This window comes from Mytilus edulis, chromosome 3, assembly GCF_963676685.1.
Source record: "Mytilus edulis chromosome 3, xbMytEdul2.2, whole genome shotgun sequence".
Classification (NCBI taxonomy): Eukaryota; Metazoa; Mollusca; class Bivalvia; order Mytilida; family Mytilidae; genus Mytilus; species Mytilus edulis.
Window position 1 is genome coordinate 9,432,233 of NC_092346.1, and position 23,941 is coordinate 9,456,173.

At 31.7% G+C, this 23,941-nt stretch overlaps 1 protein-coding gene across 2 annotated transcripts in view; it reads right to left on the minus strand.

Moving 5' to 3' along the window:
• LOC139515744 (mitogen-activated protein kinase-binding protein 1-like) overlaps nucleotides 1-23,941 on the minus strand; it is a 70,632-nt gene that overhangs the window by 40,403 nt on the left and 6,288 nt on the right. For both annotated transcript variants that reach the window (XM_071305424.1, XM_071305425.1), the window contains exons 2-11: nucleotides 23,597-23,688; nucleotides 7,286-7,400; nucleotides 6,908-7,000; nucleotides 6,412-6,528; nucleotides 5,115-5,210; nucleotides 3,450-3,626; nucleotides 2,501-2,661; nucleotides 1,990-2,065; nucleotides 1,194-1,307; nucleotides 192-338 (exon numbers count right to left, since the gene is read on the minus strand). In XM_071305424.1, coding sequence (XP_071161525.1) covers nucleotides 192-338; nucleotides 1,194-1,307; nucleotides 1,990-2,065; nucleotides 2,501-2,661; nucleotides 3,450-3,626; nucleotides 5,115-5,210; nucleotides 6,412-6,528; nucleotides 6,908-7,000; nucleotides 7,286-7,400; nucleotides 23,597-23,688 — 1,188 coding nt within the window. The remainder of the gene's footprint in view (nucleotides 1-191; nucleotides 339-1,193; nucleotides 1,308-1,989; nucleotides 2,066-2,500; nucleotides 2,662-3,449; nucleotides 3,627-5,114; nucleotides 5,211-6,411; nucleotides 6,529-6,907; nucleotides 7,001-7,285; nucleotides 7,401-23,596; nucleotides 23,689-23,941) is intronic.

Consider the following 23,941-nt stretch of genomic DNA (forward strand, 5'->3'; position numbering starts at 1 on the left):
CCCATATGCTGTGTTTTTCTTTACCACAGGTTATCAAGTCACTGATAATGTTATTTACTTTATAAATCTTTATCAGGATCAAATAAGCAATTTGTTAATGATTTTACACCATAGTTTTTATTCAAATCTTAAAAATATTCATTAATACAACCATTGATGCACTACATGATCATTTAGATATCATTATTTACCTGTGAAAATATATTTCTTTTATAAATGTTCATATCTTTCATATGTGGGTCTAGATTCCAGATCCTGACTGTATCATCACTAGAACATGTTATAAATGATCCTGGAGGGAGAATCTGTTTCTGATCTTCCTGAATGGGCAAACTTGTCTGAAATAAAAATAAAATCATTTTTTATTACATATTAACTTTTATATAGTTTTCTTCATATATAATATATAGGAAGATGTCGTATGAGTGCCAATGAGACAACTCTCCATCCAAATAACAATTTATAAAAGTAAACAATTATAGGTCAATGTACGGCCTTCAACACGGAGCCTTGGCTCACACTGAACAACAAGCTATAAAGGGCCCCAAAATTACTAGTGTAAAACCATTCAAACGGGAAAATCAACGGTCTAATCTATATAAAAAAACGAGAAATGAGAAACACGTATAAAATAACATAAACATAAACAAACGACAACTACTGTAAATCAGTACGTACATATTATTGTTAAATTATTGGTCTGTTGGAATGTAAATTAGCAGAGGCCCAGTACTTCATGGCCCTAAATAAATGAGCTGGGCGGGCTACCATTTTTTTCCACATTTTTGCACAATCATGTATCATTGGGTCTCAAAAGATATTGGCTAGATTATTAAGTGAAATTTTTAATTTCCATCCTTGGTGATGTATCAAGGACTACAACAGACATGACCTTATCCTGAACTATTGTGACAACGAAGGAGCACAAAACCTAATTGTACATAGCATCAACCCAAACGATTTGGATCAACTGAAATTTACACATGGATGAGAATGGAATTATTGAAACCTTGAAACTTTTTTTTCCATCGAATAACACCACACATTTCAGGTGATCAAATACACAATCGATGGTCTTAATTGAACACTCTCGCTAAGAATTCATGTGACTGATTTTAAAATGTATAAATCTTTAACTACTATACAGTTTCTTCTAATTTTATCTCCAATAAAGGAGTGCCATACATACTTACTTCTAAACTGTAAATGAAAGAACTATGGAACAAAAAACTTCTTGACTTTCCAATCTTCTTCACGTCATGGACATCCCATATGTACATACTATGATCATTATATATACAGGTAACCTACAACATAACCAAAAACATGAACTAAGATAAACATGTATGAATCATTAAGTTAAAACTTTCTGCAATAATAAGGAAATATTATGAATGGGTTTTTTTCCCGAATGGAATTTCTTTTTCTACCAAAAATAAATATTAAAATGAAAAAAAGTAACAGTTGGCCTTACATTTGTCAAAAATCTAACCTTTCATTTTTGTATAATAAGCCATCACCAAGTTTTAACAACAGTAGCAAGAACTTTTCCCATTTCACTTCTAACAACACTTAAACTATGCATTTTGACTGACTCAGTAATTTTAAAAACATTAAAATCCAAACTGCTTGACAGTAAAAAACAATATGTGTGTTAGTTGTGTTTCTGATGTAATATTTATATGACAAGATATTTCTTTATCGTTAATAAAATTGATTGTTGTTGGTGTTTTAACGATAACTCCACTTTTAAGCGCAGCATTTAGGCTATTTCCTTTCCGCCTGTTTTTTTTGGTGGAGAATGCTGTAGTGACTGGAGAAAACCACCAACCTTTGATTGGAAAACTGACAGTTCTAGTCAATTAATATTGGAGTTGATTGAACCCGCACAAGCAGGGTTTGACTCACAACCTCAGTGTTTGTAAATAAAAAGATAGTATCATAGATCTTTACAGTTAAACAAAAAATGAAGTGCCTAATGTGTTTTACCTTTTTATTCCAATCATCGTATACTATCCCAATGGTATCAGGATACTTAGCATCCTTCTTCTGGCTTACCATTTGACTGAAATAGACAATTAATATTCATATATACATTGAATCTGTGTGACATAATACAGTAAATTTACAGAAATATATGAAGAAATTCTAAGCTGGAGCACCTGCGATCATCCCCAGTTTTTGGTAGGATTCAGGTTGCTTAGTCTTAATTCTTATTATGTTGTGTTTTGTTTACTTTTGTTTGCCTTTTTGTCTTTTTCTTTTTTAGCATTGGCATTGTCAATTTATGAGATTGAATGTCCATCTGGTATCTTTTACCCCTCTATATAATAATTCAAACCATAAACTTTAGAATTTTAGGAAAGAAAATCTATAGCATATTGATTGCTTCACTGAAAATTTCAACATACAAGAAAACAATCTACTAATTATTGACAATTCTTTGTTTGACCATAAATTTTAAAGCTTTTTTAAGAAAAAGAAACAAAATATATATTACCTTGGATTAAGAGCTGACGCTACGTCTACACCTAAATAATGAGGATGTGGTAGATTGGCAATGTAATGTAAATTCTGGGCACTAAATACCCTCACCACACCATTGGCACAACCAATAAATATAAAGTCAGCAGCAGCCGTCACACAATTAGCACATGTCGTCTGTAATCAAATATATACAAAATAAAATAACTTAAAATATAGAACTTTAAGAAAAATTCAAAACAGAAAGTACTTTATCAAATGGCAAAATCAAAAGCTGAAACACATGAAACAAATGGAAAATAACTGTCATATTCTTGACTTGGACAAGTTGGTATAGACAGTTATTTGGCCTTTTAAACTTTTTTTTTTATTTTCGGGCGTCACTGATGAGTCTTTTGTAGATGAAATGTGCGTCTGGCGCAAATACAAAATACCTGGTACATGTATCTATGATGAGTTTATTTCCATATGCAGATAATAGTGGATTAAACCTCTCACTTTGTATAGAATTCAATTATATTGATAACAATGGGTGAGCAAATAAATTATTTGTTCTCCTACTTGGTTTTTTTTTGTAATACAACATGAACTTAAATGGCACACTATCATTTTCTATCTTCAATGAAACATGAAATTGGGATAAAAACTCTAATTTGGCATTTAAAGTATAAAGATCATATCATAGGGAAAAGTGTTCTAAGTTTTAAGTTGATTGGACTTAAAATTCATCAAAAAACATCTTGACCAAGAACTTTAACCTGAAGCGGGACAGACAGATGGACAATAAACAGACAGACAAACGAAAGAACAAACAAATAGACGCACAGACTAATTAAACATAATGGCCTAGGTGGGACATGAAATAAGAGTTAAGAAAAAATTGTCTGAAAGGAGCATAATGTCAATTAAAGTATCTGCAAACATAAGTTAGTTTACAGTTGATTTTTTAGGAAAAAGTGACTTACCCTAAGTTCTGCCCATTTCTCCAGCAATCTTTTTTCATTAAAGTTACATAAATAACCAGACTGTGTTATACAGAAAACAGATTTATTCTTCCCACAAACAACATCAGTAAAGAAATTATTTTTTAATTCTCCTAAGATGCCTGACCTTCCTGATAATGGCACCGTCTCGTTTAATATCTGAAGAGAAAAAAAAATGTATTAAAGGTATATACAATTCTCCTTTTAAGCTGTGCAGCATAATACTAATGACTACAAAAAAATTGATTTAGTTTTTTTTTCCACTGATTTTTTTTATAATGTATCTTGCAAGCACTATCTTTTTAATGTTTTTATTTACCATGTACTTTTACATATCTATTTATAGAGGTTTCAATTGAATTCTTGTCTTGATTTCCTATTCTGGATAGGGCTGTTCCAGAATTAAATGCATTTGGGACATCAGATGCACTTTTTTTGAGACGCTGGTCAACCATAAAATAGTTTGCTTTTAATCTACCAATAATTCTTTAAGGAATGACTGTAATATTTTTACTTTCTATAAAGAATAACATCAAAAATATGTTGCAAACTGAATAACCCGCATAGCATTGTCATTTCAAAGTGTGCACCACATTTTTATGTTATTTCGAATAGACAGAAAAAATATTAGTCATTCCTTATAATTTAATTCTAAATTGCATTTTAAACCAGAGTAAATCATGAAAAAACGTTGATGACGTCACAGTCACATGACAAAATTATGTCTATGAGATGATAAACAAAAATGCTGTCAGCCAGTCAGAAGATTTGTTACATCTAAAATTAAACTATTACAAATAAAAAGAAAATGCAAACACCTATATTCAATCATTTTGAATGCTTCACATCCACAACCCATATATTTTGGAACAGACCTTACCATAACTTTTGTTTGATAACCATTCATTAAATTTGGGGGCTAATCTTCTTTTGACTGGATCAATTTATAGTGCAAGTATTGAGACTATAATAAAATATTGAATCTTGAATCTATATATACTTATTCTATGCCCTCACCTTAGATTTACTACTCTCCAGGTACCAGAATTTTACATGTCTATTGCCCACTGTAACAAACATGGAACCATCCTCTCAGTATGCCCTTACCTTAGATTTACTACTCTCCAGGTACCAGAATTTTACATGTCGATTGCCAACTGTAACAAACATAGAACCATTCTCTCAGTATGCTCTTACCTTAGATTTACTACTCTCCAGGTACCAGAATTTTACATGTTGATTGCCCACTGTAACAAACATTGAACCATTCTCTCAGTATGCTCTTACCTTAGATTTACTACTCTCCAGGTACCAGAATTTTACATGTCTATTGCCCACTGTAACAAACATAGAACCATTCTCTCAGTATGCCCTTACCTTAGATTTACTACTCTCCAGGTACCAGAATTTTACATGTCTATTGCCCACTGTAAAAAACATAGAACCATTCTCTCAGTATGCCCTTACCTTAGATTTACTACTCTCCAGGTACCAGAATTTTACATGTCTATTGCCCACTGTAACAAACATAGAACCATCCTCTCAGTATGCCCTTACCTTAGATTTACTACTCTCCAGGTACCAGAATTTTACATGTCTATTGCCCACTGTAACAAACATAGAACCATTCTCTCAGTATGCCCTTACCTTAGATTTACTACTCTCCAGGTACCAGAATTTTACATGTCGATTGCCAACTGTAACAAACATGGAACCATCCTCCGAGAAGGCTACAGCACTAACCTGAAATTATATGATATGTGTAAAACAATGAAAATAAAAAAGACATACAGTTTCAAGTGATTCTAATATTTCTCCACTCAAGACATTTCAACTTCAGATTTTCAACATGTAGAGTGGGGTGCTCATTTTCGCCATATCTTTCCATGTTTTCTTCAGTTTATGTTCAGGTCTTTGTGTTTTTTAAGTATACTGATATTTCTATATGAAGATAACTTCAAATGCAAAATATTCTTAGCTTTAAAACGTGTTTGTTTTGAGAAAAATCATCGGAAAATTTGGATTAAAGTGTGTTTGAAATTTCCTGATGTTTTGTCAATGGGGGACACATATTCGCCGTTTTTACACATCTATTTAAAACCAAAAAACTGTAGCTTTAAACAATATTTATCAAATAAATTTCATTATAAATGAATAGCAGACATTTGGAAAGTGTATAAAACTGAAATTTAGGGCAATCAGTCAAAGAATTACTAAGAAATTCTTCTTTGAAATCTTTTTTTATTCAGGAAATTGGCTGAAAATCGTTGTCTGTTTTTCGGTCCATTCCGGTAAGTGCTGAAAGTTGGTCTCGTTTTCAAAAATAATCATATTTGTTATAAAAATATAATTTACCGGCATATATTTCTTCCATTTCAACCATCCTTTGAAGTTTTTGCACCTCAAAATCGTAAAAAATCTAAGGATTCTTTAGCATTTATGTGTTTAAATTCAAAATTTAACTATTCGAAGTGTAGAAATATTGATTATCATGAGAAATCAGTTTCTCTGATATGTTTTATCTGTAACTTGATTTAGGACTTTTTTGCAGGTGATTATATGTATTGCTATCTAAAGTTTTTGTTTTTTCCCAGAAATAATTAACTACTAGCTATAGTTGATGTCATATCGGTTTCCTCTTTTAATTCCTGTTTTGAAACACGCAATCTTCAAGATATCTTATTTGTTGTCACTTTGTTTCCTGTTATGACTCAAAATTTTCTTTATCAGAATATTTATTGGTTGCATCTGGATTCCCTGTTTCTACCTGTACCTTGCATTTCTATAGAACTTTATTGCTTGCCACTTTAGTTCCTATTTTGACTCAGAACTTTACTACTAGATATTCTATTAGTTGCCCATGAAATCCTGTTTTGCCCCCAACCTACATTACAAGATATTCAATTTGTCTTCAATTGAATACATGTTTGCCAAACAAACTTACTTTACTAGATATTTTGTTTGTTGCCACTTTATTGCCAGTTTTCCAGTTCCATACTGCAGCCATCATATCATGCTGAGATCCAATGGATACTATGTATTTGTTATTTGGAGAAAATGCCTGAAAGTAGAGTTAGAATAAATTAAAGTATGGTGCATATATGCATGGTTTTTTTTCAAGAAATCAATAAGACCAATAAGATAATATTATAGAAAAAGCAAAATGAATCTTTTTCTTCATCATGTTCATTGTATGAAACAATTTATGGTTTATATGAAATTAATGTATATTTCATGCATTTATATGCAGTGTGCAAAATTTTATTTACCTTTTAAAAATGAATAATAAATTGATCTGTTCAATAAACAATAAATTAATTTAGTTTAATGAGGTTCAACCTTTTGTTTTCAAATTAAATCATCTTATCAGTAACAGTTATAAATTTCCTTTTTATTTCAGATGTTGTGACATAGAAAATTTAACCGTAATATAATATTACCACACAGTTAATGCCAAACTTGTGTCCATAGAATTCAGCCACTTGTATTTTTTCTTCCACATCCCATACACGTACTGCAGGCTGATGACCACACTGAAAAATTTAAAAAAAAAAAAAGTCAATATTTTTCTTTTTTTTTCTTTCATTTATGTCCAATTTATATATATCTTGATAAATTACTCTAGAAATAATCTGATGTGTGCACTATCCACATCATTTGTACTCATTTCATGCAATCTTTACCAAAGATTGATGTTATTGCTACCTTGTTATAATGATGCAATAGTATACTAAGGCATTAAAAATTAACTTTCTTTTCTCTAAATCTGTAAAAATAATCCTTCTACTGACCATTCTGACGAGAATGGTTTGACTTACCTCCCCTGTGACAAGATTTTTGCCATCTTTAGAGAACTTGACAGCTGTGATGGTCTTTTTACAAGAGTTGATGATATGTGATTGTTTCTTTCCATTTAACAGCACTACCACACATCTGAAATGAAAAAGTTCAATTTTTTTTATCAAGTTATTTAAAAAATACATAAGTGTAATATCTGAACAGCTAGGTATAATATTTACCAATAAAACTCAAAATGTCAGATTTACTAATCAATAATACTAAAATTCTCTCCAACTATCATACAGTACACATATAACATATGTAAGAATGATGGACAGAGTTCAAGTACAATCTAGTCAGTGGCTGATTTAAGAGTACCTTCCCAAAATTGGAAAAATATCCTCTTTTAGTAATCATAACTTTTAAAATATTTATAACCCGTAGTTTATGCCACTGCTTCTGCTGAGCAAAAGAGTAAAGTTACTAGTTTTAAGTTGTCAAAAGGCATTCACAAATGATAGGCTTATAAAAGTTTGATCCTGGCTTTGTGCAGGAAGTAATTTTTAATTTTATCATTATGCTTGGACACTGAAAAAAAAATTGTGTAAAATTGTGAATTTGGGACATAAAGATGATAAAGCAAATAACACAAAATTTCTGAAAAGATGCCAGCATTGTATTTTGTCAGCGACTGTATACACCAAATAATTATTCCGTCAATATATTTGACTAATTGTATAACCAAATAGCATGGTCGTGCATAAAATCGTATTTAATGATCCTAAGTGCAAGTTAAAATGCACAATATTATGATGGTAAAGAATGTTTCATCAATAAAAATATAGATCAAAGACTTAATTTGATTTTCAATATTTATCTGTCAACAATACAAAATCTCTATGTGAAGATTTGTAAGTGATAAAAAAACATCTCATAAACAAATGCATAAACACAGATTCGCAAAAAGTAAAAATCTAAAAATGATCTAATTACAATCATCTTTATCGGAGTCAAGGACATAAAAAAAACACCAAATATCTTTCAACAGTACCCCTCTCAACAAATCACCAACAAAAAAATAACACTTAATTAAAAAATGTACAAAAATCTTCATTCTTTCAAGCTCTTAATATCAATATAATAACATGAAAAGGAACTACAAAAGGGATTATAATAATAATAGATGGTTCTTGATCATGCCATTACATTAATTAATTGTGTACTAATGTAATTATCATTGTTACAATGTCATGCTACAATGAAAAGAATACATGAATGTAGAATTAACTGTGTCTGGGAAATAAATCATCTTCTATCACAATTATACACAAGGCTACAACAAACTATATGTTTGTTTAAATTGGCTGTAAAAAAAAGAACTATTTGATTTTTAGAAGAGAAGAAACTGGTGGAAATAAAATAAAAATTAAATTAAGAATGGAAATGGGGAATTCATCACATGTCTAAGACAACAACCTGGCCAACAAACAGAAAACAGAAGAGAGGCCACCCATGGGTCTTCAACACAGGGTGAAAATCATGCTATCCAAGAGGTGGTCTTCAGCTGGCCTCTTTAACATATATATGTACTAGTACATAAATTTCTAATTAATTCCAAACTTGGTTAATCTGGTACAATTCAGTAGATGGATCAAACCATCTGATTTTAACACTGTTTGTAATAACACTATATCAGTCCCAAAGACAGTCACAGAACAGACACACAACCAAGAAATACATACCTCCCTTCCAACATTCCCAAATTGTAAACAGGGACATAAAAGTCCCCATTTCTCAGATAATCTTCCTGAGTACAACATGCAATTTTTTCTCATGGCCTTAAGACAGTGCACATGGACGAGTGCACTCAGGTAATAATTCTTGGTCTTTCATTCTCACACAAACAAATGCAGGTGAAAATACTATGATCACTACACCCTTTTTGCTTTGTATGACGTGATCAAAGTGAAACTTAAAGAAACAATTAAATTTAACTGTTAATTTCTACTTCAATGAACTTTATGTATACCTTCTTATTCATGCTCTATTATGTTATAGCTTTATAAAAACTTTAAAGATGGGAAAAACATTAAATCACTTATACATGTTGTATCAGCCTCTCAAATTTTAATCTTCACCTGACCTGCCATCACCTACGTCACTTCAAATGTTATATATTGATATAGAATTACTCATCTTTAAGCCATAAATGAATTTATATAATGCTTTACAAACTGTTTAAGTGATCTTATGAATATATACAGTCACCAATATCATATAAAAATCTTTTTGTTGTGATTGGAAATTGAAATTTTGTGTCTGCTTGTTCTTTTGAAGATTTACAGATCCTCTTCATTTGTACGTGACAATCTTACAGTTAACAGCAAAACTTGAATAGCCTTAAAATAGAAATCTATCAGCTAACCACTAAATGTCTAGCTAGGGCCAACAGATCTTAGGGGTCCTTGGGCTTCTTATATAACTAGAATTTACAGTAGAGAGAGACAACCAAGCAGGTGAAAATTTGTTATCTGTACTGAGTAGTCCAGGTAAAATATTAGTCAAATTTGAATGAATATGAAGCCACTTTATACAAGACAAACACACTGAGCAAGATATTATGTTTTCTCAAATAGTACTGAGACTGCTGTAAGACACTTCCAACAACTAATACACATTTTTGAATTCTTATCATTGCCTTAATTGCTCTTAATTTTGAATGTCATTAGCTCTAGATCTGCAAAGAAGCGGGCAATACCATTTTTTTCATAACTTGTAACGATGATTCCCTTGCTTAACATAAAAGCATCAAAGACCAACTTACCAATTCTGTAATATTTGGATTGACATTGAGAGGGGTTTTATCTATAAACTTCCACAGCTAACACAAAGCAGAGTCAATGTAGGTAAAAGTGACCCAGACAGTATTGCAATAACTCAAAGGATTATGATGGTGGAATATCGTTGTTACATTATTTAACAAAAACATGCAGAAACAAGAATGTGTCCTCAGTACACGAATGCCCCACTCGCACTATCATTTTCTATGTTCAGTGGACCGTGAAATTGGGGTAAAATCTCTAATTTGGCATTAAAATAAGAAAGATCATATCATAGGGAACAAGTGTACCAAGTTTGAAGTCGATTGGACTTCAACTTCATCAAAAACTACCTCGACCAAAAACTTTAACCTGAAGCGGGACAGACGGACGAACGAACGAACGGACGAACGAACGAACGAACGGACGGACGGACGAACGAACGAACGGACGAACGAACGGACGCACAGACCAGAAAACATAATGCCCCTCTACTATCGTAGGTGGGGCATAAAAAATCAACACAGAAAACTAAATGTGCAGATGTATTGCAGGCCCGTAGCCAGGAATTTCCAAGGGGGGGTTGGACTCACAAACTCGACTTTAACAGTCACAATTCGAACAGAACATTGACTTTAACAGTGCTTATTTGTTTTCAAGGGAGGGTTCGTCCGAACCCCCCTGGCTACGCCGGTATGGATTGATGCTGACCATCACTTTATAAAAGAACATTATCCTCATAAACTATCTAAAGAAAAATTTGTGTCTTCTGACTGTAATAACCAAGACTTGATTTAAATTTATGGAATACTTCAAAAAGAGTTTGACAGTGAAAATGTTTGTCAAAGGGGTTGAAAAATCACATCTATAAATTATATTTACTTTTGTAATTCATGTAAACTGTAAATGTTATAAAAGGTAATGCATATATCATAAATATCTATATCACCTAGTTGTTAATTAGATATCTAAACATTTATTGACCTAAGGATTACGATACACATGTTCCAAGATAACCCAAAAACACAATATATACTTAAACATGAAATGGTTTACACATTCGTCAAAATTCTATCGGAAGTTCATCAATATATCCCACAAAAACCAACAATTAGAGTTTAAATTTGATTGACTTGTTAAGGTAAATAACCTCAAACGATTAAAGAAACAAAGCAAACATAAAGCCGTTTATTGGTCATTCAGGTATGCAAACAAACCCTTAAAACGTTAAATATTTGTACATATAATGTTCAAATCGCATTCTTTTATAATACTAAAGATGTTAAATTAAGGTCAATTTTTCCACTACATGTAAACTAACCAGAACTTTGAATAAAATATAATGTTCAAATCACATTCTTTTATAATATGAAGATGTATGTTATATTAAGGTCAATTTCTATATTACATGAAAACAGACCAAAACTTTGAATAACATGTAATGTTCAAACCACATTTTTTTATAAAAGGAAGATGTATGTAATTAAGGTCAATTTCTACATTAATACATGAAAAGTTTAAACTGAACAGAACTTGTACATGTTGTATGTATGTTGGTCAATTTCAGCATTACAGGAAAACTGACAAGAACTTTGAATAACTTCTCTCAATTCTGATTTTTTTTTCAATGGCAGATGGGTATTTTTTTTGTCCAAATTTTGACCTAAGATGTATTTTAAGAATTCATTACAGTTTATTACCACTCTAGTGATAATAGGTCGTATCATGTGCTCATGGCACAGCTGTTTATTCGTATATGGTCAATTGTCTGTGTTTCCAAATAGGTTTGACTATATATGCCAATTTAAGAATTAAGACCAGATTTTGAGATTCACTGAACTTATATCTGATAGTGTGAGCAGGGCATGTTGTCCTATAGTCCATTTGTTTGTCTGCTCTATAATAACTAGATATTATATGAATTAGTTTCAGGCAGCTGTCAAACTAAATCGAAAACAAAGTATCCAACGAAAAGTACACAAATTCAACATTTTCAGTAAATAGATATAGGAAGATGTGGTATGAGTGCCAATGAGACAACTCTCAATCCAAGTCATAATTTATAAAAGTAAACCATTATAGGGCAAGGTATGGTCTTCAACACGTAGCCTGGGCTCACACCGAACTGCAAGCTATAAAGGGCCCCAAAAATTATTACTGTAAAACCATTCAAATGGGAAAACCAATGGTCTTATCTATATTCAGTAAGAATGTTTACCAAAAGATTATCATCAAACTATTTAGCTTTGAACTTTCTACACTTAAACTGAACAGATAGTTCAAAATAAACAACTTACAAGATTATAAAAGTATCATATTTCCTTACGTTGAAAGATGCATTCTGAAATTTAATAAACATATGCACCTGACCAAAATTTATTCTTTTTATGTGCAAATTCATCTAAAAAGTTTCATTTTCATAAAATTGATGTTTTCGTTGCTAAAATATATAAATAATGCATATCTTTCAATAAATAAATAAATTATAATAAGCCAAGACATTGTGTGAGGCAAATTATTCAGGGCAAACCAGATCAACTTAACATTACAACACTTTCACACATACAAAAAACATACTGGAAAATAGATTAGATCTCTGCCAGGTGTAACAGTAACAATTACATGCAAGATTCTATGTCAGCTGGATCCACCACATGACTTTAATTGCTATCTATCATTATCTACCAACATATACTACTTCTAAACTATTGAAAACTCAAGGTCCTTCAAAGACAACTAGTAACATATGAAACTCATTATAGCAATATCTTCTTTACATACCAAATACCTAACCACCGCTCATCTGTCTCAAGAAAAAACAAGCAAATCTTAGTATTTCTATCATTCACTTAAAAAAATACATATCAACGAGAAGCAGAGGAATAAACCTATTTCTTAAAACTGAGAAATTGCATTTGCAGGGTATCGCAGATGAAGATTTAGAGAAAAGGCAGAAAGAAATTACTTATCTCAATAAAGCAAAGACAATTTAAATGCCAAAGGAACAAGAAAGCAATTAAATGTATCTTTATTATGCAGCAGAAATCTAACTCACGTGGATATTACATAAACCTTTAGTTTACCTTAGTTAACAAAGAAACTAAATATCTAATAGATAATTAAGATTGTATTATTTCATGTTATAGAACCTTTGTTTTTGGTGACCTTTAAATCAGTGTGCTACTGATGAGGTCACTTGCACTAAACATTCTGTTTGCTGCTGAGAAATCTGAATAAAATGTTTTGCAAATAATTTGCATTGTCAGGTAAATTTCAAAGAAATACCTTCGTGCAACATAGTATTCTCAATCATTTGCATTGGATCCCTTGCAATGATGAACCAGATGCTCCGCAGGGCGCAGCTTTATACGACTGCAGAGGTTGAACCCTGAACGGTTGGGGCAAGTATGGACACAACTTTCAAGCTGGATTCAGCTTTAAATTTGGACTGTGATTAAATAGTTGACACAGCAAAGGTTTCTGACACAGAATGAATGTGGTCTAATGAACTTAAAAAAATTTTTTTGCCTTTGAGCAATTCACTATGCTGTTGAATATTAATCCTCTCCAAAAAATGTTTGAAGAAATTTTCTTTTTATTTATGAAATCTGAAATGAAAAAAATTGACCCCCCAATTTTTTTTTCACATCCCCCTTTCCCTTATTTCAAAACTGATCTCAATTCAAATTTCTAATGAAGTTTGCAACAATAACTACTCATTTAAATACATCATAAAATATTAAAATGTAAAAAAAGTGCTTGCTATCACTGAATGGTAAAGATTGTTTTAATCTATCAGTTGGTAGTAAAAGTGAATATACATTGTATATTGTATAAAACAATGATTTAAGTTGATTCAACTACTATTCTGGACAAAGAAAGATAACTCCAATTGAAATCCAATTGGAATTTCTTGCTATTGCACAATATTGTGCAATTAGATATTTCTTGCTATTGTGCAATACTGTGCAATTGAAAATATTTGCTATTGCACAATACTGTGCAATTGAAGATTTCTTGATATTGCACAATACTGTGCAATTGAAGATTTCTTGCTATTGCTGAATACTGTGCAATTGAAAATTTCTTGCTATTGCACAATACTTAATATAATAATTTTGGATCCTGATTTGGACCAACTTGAAAACTGGGCCCATAATCAAAAATCTTAGTACATGTTTAGATTCAGCATATCAAAGAGGCCCAAGAATTCAATTTTTGTTAAAATCATACTTAGTTTAATTTTGGACCCTTTGGACTTTAATGTAGACCAATTTTAAAACAGGACCAAAAATTAAGAATCTACATACACAGTTAGATTTGGCATATCAAAGAACCCCAATTATTCAATTTTTGATGAAATCAAACAAAGTTTAATTTTGGACCCCAATTTGGACCAACTTGAAAACTGGGCCAATAATAAAAAATCTAAGTACATTTTTAGATTCAGCATATCAAAGAACCCCAAGGATTCAATTTTTGTTAAAATCAAACTAAGTTTAATTTTGGACCCTTTGGACCTTAATGTAGACCAATTTGAAAACGGGACCAAAAATTAAGAATCTTACATACACAGTTAGATTCCGCATATCAAAGAACCCCAATTATTCAATTTTTGATGAAATCAAACAAAGTTTAATTTTGGACCCTTTGGGCCCTTTATTCCTAAACTGTTGGGACCAAAACTCCCAAAATCAATACCAACCTTCCTTTTATGGTCATAAACCTTGTGTTTAAATTTCATAGATTTCTATTTACTTATACTAAAGTTATGGTGCGAAAACCAAGAAAAATGCTTTTTTGGGTCCCTTTTTGGCCCCTTATTCCTAAACTGTTGGGACCTAAACTCCCAAAATCAATACCAACCTTCCTTTTGTGGTCATAAACATTGTGTTTAAATTTCATTGATTTCTATATACTTAAACTAAAGTTATTGTGCGAAAACCAAGAATAATGCTTATTTGGGCCCTTTTTTGGCCCCTAATTCCTAAACTGTTGGAACCAAAACTCCCCAAATCAATACCAACCTTTCTTTTGTGGTCATAAACCTTGTGTCAAAATTTCATAGATTTCTATTAACTTAAACTAAAGTTATAGTGCGAAAACCAAGAAAATGCTTATTTGGGCCCTTTTTGGCCCCTTATTCCTAAAATGTTGGAACCAAAACTCCCAAAATCAATCCCAACCTTCCTTTTGTGGTCATAAACCTTGTGTTAAAATTTCATAGATTTCTATTCACTTTTACTCAAGTTAGAGTGCGAAAACTAAAAGTATTCGGACGACGACGACGACGCAGCCAACGTGATAGCAATATACGACGAAAATTTTTTCAAATTTTGCGGTCGTATAAAAATCATGTTATTGCAAAGGTAAAGTTGTTTCAATCAAAAACCTGTTCTAATCTTTTCATAAAGTACATTTAACTGAAGACACCACATGGACTCAGGGTTCCCTAAACGTCAATCGATGATTACATGATGTTATTTTTAAATCTATTATATTTACTAATGATTTAATTTATACTTTCAAATTGAAATTAAGTCTCTTCTAATGTAAAATGTTGATGGACTTTTGTATAACCAAGTATCTGCTTAATGGTAGAAGCAAGTTTATGTACGCTATACTCATCAATGAAGCTAAAATCAATACATTTGATGCACCAAATCAAAACAGCCCCCCCCCCCAAAAAAAAAAATTAAAAAATCCCCCAAAATTGTGGTAAATCAGACTATTATAAGCCTAAGGCCATCTTACTTAGGTTTTGAATGTTTTCAACTTTTAATGTAACATAATAAAATTGAGAATGGAAATGGGGAATGTGCCAAAGAGACAACAACCCGACCATAGAAAAAAACAACAGCAGAAGGTCACCAACAGGGAAAGTAAAGGATGATAGGGAAAAGACTAAAAGGTCTTAAGAAACAGATAGAAGCATATCCTACTACCAAATATCCTAGCTCTATAAATTTATATCTGCACCCAATTTTGACGTGTTTTATTCCTGGCATATGTTGTTGGGTTGATGTTTCAATAATGAATACCTCACATCTAATTTTATGTTCCCTTTAATCATATGCAATACTCAGTAACAGTAAACCTTGTAACTTATTAGTTAATTAAAACTGCCTTGGAAACATCTCAATACAAGTGCAAATCAATAGACCTGAGTCAATACAAACAAAAGTTTTAAGCTAGATCTGGCATCTGTTCTTATTACTTATGTGCAGCATCCTCATCCCAGTTTAGTTGATTCAGCTTCTGATAACTCAAATATCCAGACCCAAGAAATTTTTTTAAGTTTCTTTTGATTCAAATGACATGTGTATGCTTATTTTTCATGATAAGGGCCAATTTCATATTAATGTTAATGAGTATGATGGACAAATGAACTATGAATACTTGCATGATTGAATTGAGGTGTAAAATCATTGATGCCATAACATAATTTAAACAAGAATGTGTCCACAGTACACGGATGCCCCACTCGCACTACCATTTTCTATGTTTAGTGGACCGTGAAATTGGAATAAATTCTCTAATTTGGCATTAAAATTAGAATGATCTTATCAAAGGGCACATGTATACTAAGTTTCAAGTTGATTGGACTTCTACATACTTTATCAAAAACTACCTTGACCAAAAACTTTAACCTGAAATTTGCACTATCATTTTCTATGTTCAGTGAACCGTAAAATTGGAGTCAAAACTATAATTTGGCATTTAAATTAGAAAGATCATATCATAGGGCACATGTATACTAAGTTTCAAGTTGATTGGACTTCAACTTCATCAAAAACTACCTTGACCAAAAACTTTAACCTGAAGCGGGACAGACGGACGAACGAACGAACGAACGAACAGACGGACGGACGAACGGACGCACAGACCAGAAAACATAATGCCCCTCTACTATCGTAGGTGGGGCATAAAAAGCTGACTTAATTTGGGAACAAAGATATGACTACTCAAATAGGTACTGACTTATAAGATACATTTAGCATCAGGGTACAAAATTCTGAGGCTTAGAAGTCTAAGGCAGCTTAGTGTATGTCAAACAACAGGAGAAATCATACATTTCTATTAAAAATCCTGGAAATTATAACTTTATTTGAATATACTGAGAGTAAAGTTAACTTGTATCTAATGGGATTTTAAAATACTGCTAATAGTTTTAACAACAATAATGAAGTTCTTTTATTATTTTGTGCATTTTTCATTTGTGATAATTTTTTGTGATCATTTTCACATCAAGCTACTCGCTTTCGGACTAAGTAGAAAATTTTATTCAGAAACTAAGGTTGCAAGTACCATTGTCAGAATAAACATCAACAACATCATAGGCAAAATTATAATGATCAACAGATTATCAATGGTCTTTCAAACTTGAAGATGTACTCAACCAACCGCATCTCATTTCAGGGCAATCGCCCTTCAATTAATCTCATTTGTAGCTGAAAAACACCATCTCATTTGAAAAACCATCGATAATATTTAAATACGACATCTTTAAATGAAAAAGAAAGAACCAATTGTGTTGACAGCTTTGGTCCAAATATCTATTTTAGTCATGACATATTCGTTTATGCATATGTTTATTTTATTTAACATCATTTTAACAGGCAAGAAACTAAATTAAAGTCTTAGTAAAAATGACAAACTATACTATTGAACTAATATGACTTAAACAATTTTTGTGTATTAAAGATTTGAATGAGGGCAGTTTAAAATGTTCTACTTCATCTTAACTCATGAATGCATTATACAAAATTATATATATATAAAATGTATACAGTGAGAGCTTCGATTCAACGAACAAACTGTGTCTTATAAATGTTATCTACATTCAATGTTAATAAATATTACATAAATATTTTGCACATCATTAAACTTCAATTGAATTGAATTAAAATCAGGTGGTTTGTTATCGTTGATCTTAAATATAGTGACCTGCAGCGATGAAAAGCATGTCTTTGTAGGAAGTCTAAAGATGAACAAAATGTATGTGGGGGACAAGCAAAATAAACATTTGACACGACCTTGAAATATAGACATTATTTCATGTATAGTTTATAAATGTAATTGTATACATATTTAGTCACTTTATACATATACTATTTCACTTGTATACATTTTGTACATGTAATACAAGGCAAGATCTTATATAACCTTATTTTGACAACACAAAAATAAACAATGTGAAAAATTTAGTACAGCAAATTGAAATGTTAACCTGAAACTGGAGAAAACAGGATCAAATTGGCAGATCTTTACAATAATATATTTATTATAAATCAATTGCAAGTTGAGATTATTTTAAACAGATGTCATTAACTTTCATTTGCAGTGGTTGTGCAGTTGTTGTGCAAAAGTTCCCTATTAATGAACCTTAAAAACTGCAATTGATTTAAAAAGTTGATCAAAAGGGAAACATGTTTTAAATTGTTTTTTCCAAACATTTTTAAGCCACAGAGTAACTTCCAATGTTCCTTTGTAGAATTACAATTAATATACCCCTTCAGGAAAGTTTCACTTAAAAATATATTATTGTTGACGTTAATAAGTAGTTTTTTTAGGACTTTAACCAACGTGAACAATGCAAATTAGTTCATTAACAACTGTAAATTGTATGACCTCAAATAATTACATATGTTTTAAAAATGTCCTTAAGCAATCATACATTACAAAAGATTTGAATCGAAAAACTACGAAGTTGACAACCTACAAATGTTTTTAAATTTCTTATGTTAATGTGACCAAGCCTGATTTATCAAACATAACAGTCTGCCCCGATGGTGAAAGTATAATTACGGGATGTCAACATACATAGTTTTTTGTTTAACCCACTTAAATTCTCCTTGAAACATCAAAACACCTTAAATGAAGATTTAAAAATCTTTACCATCATCCATTTACAATAAAGCACCTGGTTATTTTTGATAATATAAACCTAGTTTAGAAATATGCAATTTGACGTGTTTTTTTTTTACATTTCTCTGTTACATTATCAAATTCAAAACACTATTTTGAATTTATAATTTGTTAGGTAAATGCTGTTTTACAATATTTCTCATTAAAAACACACCTAACATGGTCTAGATCTAATACAATGTACAGTTCTCTAGGCAATGAAATGTATGAGACAGACATATGTAGTATAAGACCCATAGGCTCTGTTTATATAACTAGTTTTGTATGTTTAACAAAACAATTGTAGAAGAATACTGTATACATGACTATAAAACGTTTAATTGAAATCTCACATCCTTTCATTCTTATACATGAACTCTTGCCACGATTTTGAGAGAAAAAAAAAGCTGGGGTTTTGAGCCATCTCATGGGACAATTGTTCCCAATTCATATTTGAAAAATCCTGAATCCAGGACTAGCTAGTATTATGTTGAGTGATTTGAAACAAAAAACAACAAAAGAGAAAGACAAAGTTATTAAAATGATGAGACCACTAGTACTTAGTCCAGTCCTGAACCCTGAGAAACTTTTGACATCTTTAACTTTTCCCCCTGGAGTGCTAGATAAAACAGATAGAAAATCCAGAAGTATCAAACAATATCAAGTGTCTCAAAATAGTATAATACTGTAAATTGATACAGACATAAGGAAGCACTCTGTTAGCAGTGAGATGTTTAGTATTATTGTTTGTACTTGAAGTAGATTGATTTGTACTAAAAATCAAACTACATACTACAATGGAACAAAAAATTGTATTAAAAGTTACAATACACCTAACACCCATAATACAATGCAAATATGCACCCTCATGACCATAAAGAGATACTTAATTGTACCCATAGGCGGATCCAGGGGGGGACTGGGGGCCCGGGCCCCCCCCCCCTTTCGTGGGAAAAATTTGGTTGATTATAACCCCCCTTTCGTGGGAAAAATTTGGTTGATTATATAGGGAATCATTGAAGCATGACTGGAGCGGGCCCCCCCTTAGGAAAAGTTCTGGATCCGCCACTGGTACATGTACCTGCACACAAAGACTATATCAGTGTATGATACGATTACTTTCATTAACATCTCTAGATCTATTGTGACAATTCTGTCTACGAGGATTTTTTAACATTTAACACCTACATGTCCAGCACACCGGAGTTGACCAATGGTTATTAGTAACAAATGTAGGTTCATTTTGTCCAATATTAGGATTTTATAAATTAAATAAATTCATTGAATTTTTAGAAATTTCAAAATTTCATTCAATCTTTATTTCTATTAAAATTTCACTAACTAAATAAGTTTAAAAGCATGTTGGAAGCATTTCTTTTGTGATATAAGTATACATTTCACATTGCTATCTACGATCTTTAAGTGCAAGCTCATTGAAAAACACGGATGAAAGGAGATATGGGGTATATTTTGATCAGACAGCAAACGAACAACTGAAAAAGCAAATAGATGTCTACATGGTCTAGAGAGGAATATAGTATTTTACAATAGACAAGTGTCTTTTAAAATACAGTACATAAAGCCCAAATACACCCTGAGTGTAAAAATTTGTCTATAAATCTAACAGAGCTAGCAAAGATTTGATTGATTGGTTGGTGTTTCACAACACTTTAATTCTTTAAACATTATTGTGTTTTTCATGTTCGTCAGTTTTATTGGTAGAGGAAGCCACAATCCCCAGAGGAAACAACCAACCTCTGGTAGGAAAACTGATAATCCTAGTCAAACAAAATTAGAATAGAGTGCAACAGCACCAGCATTATGTACCCTCAGTGTTGAGTCAGTGCTGACTGGCTAGTGATTACAGCAGTTGAACTACTTAGACCACTTGGCCACTGAGGCCCCCACAAAGATTTAACATTGATAGTATATTCCCAAACAAAAACTTTAAATCATAACAAAAATACAATAAATGTACATGAATAGGTTCAGGACTTGGGACAGGCTCGTGGACATGGCTGTGTGCTGACCTCTTTATGCTCATTGTAGGCCTGACGTCTCATTGACCATTACCCCATATGGTGTTTAATCATACAGATTCATCTCATACATGTGGTATTATATACATTGTATACTATATATCTATTACATCCAACAAACAGATTTAATCAATAGAGATTGTACCATGAACGTCATTCTCCCAATATATAACATCCAAAGAATACAGATATAAAAAAAAAATACAATGAAAGAAATTCCTCCAATGTCATTCTTCCAATAACATCCGAAAAAATACAGAAATTAAAAAAAATCACAGAAAAAAAAGCAATTACTTGGACAACCTCAGAGTCCGGTCAATCCCAATATAGCCGTAAATCCCCTGTAATGATATATCAAATTTTGTCATAAAGGACCTATTTGTTAATGTGATTGTATGATACCTGTTGTGTCATTGTAATACATGTAATAGAAAGCTTATTATCTAGACCAGATAAACACTCTTCAATTATGGTATGATGGATTTACTTAATTTGGAGAAGATTTAAATGTCGTTAAGATCACCTGTCGGTGTAATGTTGATCACACCCACACTACACTCTTCCTCAAGATAAAGGGAAAGTGATAGACTTATCTTTAAAAGGTAGTAAAACTCACATGAATACAAAAATTGTTTAACTTTCCATGTTTATTTGTAAATTTTCACAACCTTGGCCCAGTTATCAAATATCATCAATAAAATAATGACAAGACTATAATCAGCACCAATAAGGTTCTGTATATAAATATATTCTGTACTGAGTTTTTTTTACATGTTTAATTACTGGCCCTATTATCAATTTGAGTCTTTTTTTTTAAATCTGGTTCTACCTTACTGAATCTCAAAACAAGTACCAAAAAAAAAAATTGATAACCCACACACGAAGAAGATGTTTTACTACAAATGATTGACTATTACATGTACATGTATCGTACTGTCACAGTAGAAGAGGATATTAACTTCAAAAATAAGTAACAGCTGTAACTGCCTGCATCCCTTGAGTTAGGAAGTTATAGGTTAAATCAAAGGCCAGGTTGATGAAAGACTTTAAATTTGATATTTGATGCTTCTCCTTTAAGCACATAGCATTAAGGAATTAGAATAAGAGCAAAGACTGGTTGGCTCTAAGTCAGAATAATATTCCCGAGTTGAGTGACATGTCTTGAAGTGGACTGTTACCTTTTGAACTAGTAAATTAAGATTCCTGCTTAGTGTGTTGGTCCAATACAAATTAAAGGGGGCATCATATATACATATTGCATAAATATGTTCTTGTCCACAATATGCATCTCATTTGTTGCTAGTTATTATTGACAATAAACATCCATTCATCATCATTAACAATTGAATACATTTTTTTACATGCAACTGTCAGACAGAACACTGCAGTACAATGAGCCTAAGAAGCACGTAGTACCTCACAAGAACGTTAAGGAGGTCTATTTATAGGAGATTTAATGTAATTAAATCATTACGTAATTACAGTTCTTACATGTAACTTAACTCTAGTACAGTATACTAAGAAACAAAATAAGTGTTCAACTTTTTCATAGAAAGTAAGCAGCTTATCTACAGCACATATGAGAAACTTTGAATTCTTCATAGTTCTTCACTAATTATTCATATCTCCCTTATCAATAAACAATCACTGTGCTCTTGACAAGTTTCATGTAGCTTTTCAGACTTTCATTTTCATAGATAAGAAAATTACTATCAATGCAAGATATATCTTATCCTCTAAAACTCTATTTTGAATTACAGTGGTTGTGGGTGGGGTAACATACAAACATGAATGAGACAGCAACCCAAAGACACAAGAGTAAACTACATTCAGATGTCAACATACAGGCTTAACTCAATTTGTTGCCTTCACAAAGACTAACTACACAGACGGTTATTCACCAACAAAAACACTGATGCTGGGGTTGAGTAAATCACCATTCTAATGGAACAACGTTTGTAACGTTCATTTTGATTGGATAACGTCACTTTCTTATATGGCATTAATTGACAATTGATGCTATGGGACGTACGCGCAAGCACAGACGGCATATGACAGATTTTAAATACATGTTTTAACGTTGTTTTCTGTCAGTTTCATTAGAATGGAGATAACAATATTGTATTTTAAGCTCTGACGGCATCAATTTGGGATTTGATGGTCCCAAATACCCGTTTACTGTCTCCGCTAACGCGTCGCCAGTAAACTTAATTTGCGACCATCAAATCCCCAATTGATGCCGTTGGAGCTTAAAATACAATACAGTTATCTCCTAAGTATCATGAGTATTCACAGTGAAAAATCTCCAGCAAAAGTGACTTTTCAACTAAATCATTTGTTAAATTACATCTCCTCTCATTTCATATTTCTTACTTTAAACTGGTAAACAACTGGAATCATTGTAGGATCTATAGAAGACTTAAAACCCATACTGTAAATGGAAAATAATAACAGAGGAGTAAATATCTGAAATGAATTCTTAGGGTGTAAGCATACATAATATTGGACCATGTCCATTTTATTGATGTTTAGACATGTTAGATGGCTTGTACAATCCAATCACGATATAGCACAGTAGACTTACCCTGCAGGATATGCGATAGTTCCTGTGTTAATATCACAATCAAGGGTAGCATTAGAACTTCCTGTAAGTCCAATAACACGCTCAAGTTGAACCTAAAAGTAATAAAAAAACATCAACTTTAAACAAAACAATCAACAAAATTGATTCTTGTAAATTTACCATTTTGGCTTCTGTTTTAACAAAATGCAATGGGTATATATATGCAATGTCCTTTGAATTTTCTTTGAGTTTAGTATATTTGTTATACTTTTTAAAGTGGTTTTTAGATAATAACCAGCATGAACAAAATTCTGTGCAAGATGGCAAATAAATATTATAAATGCTAGCATTGTAGTGCACAGATGA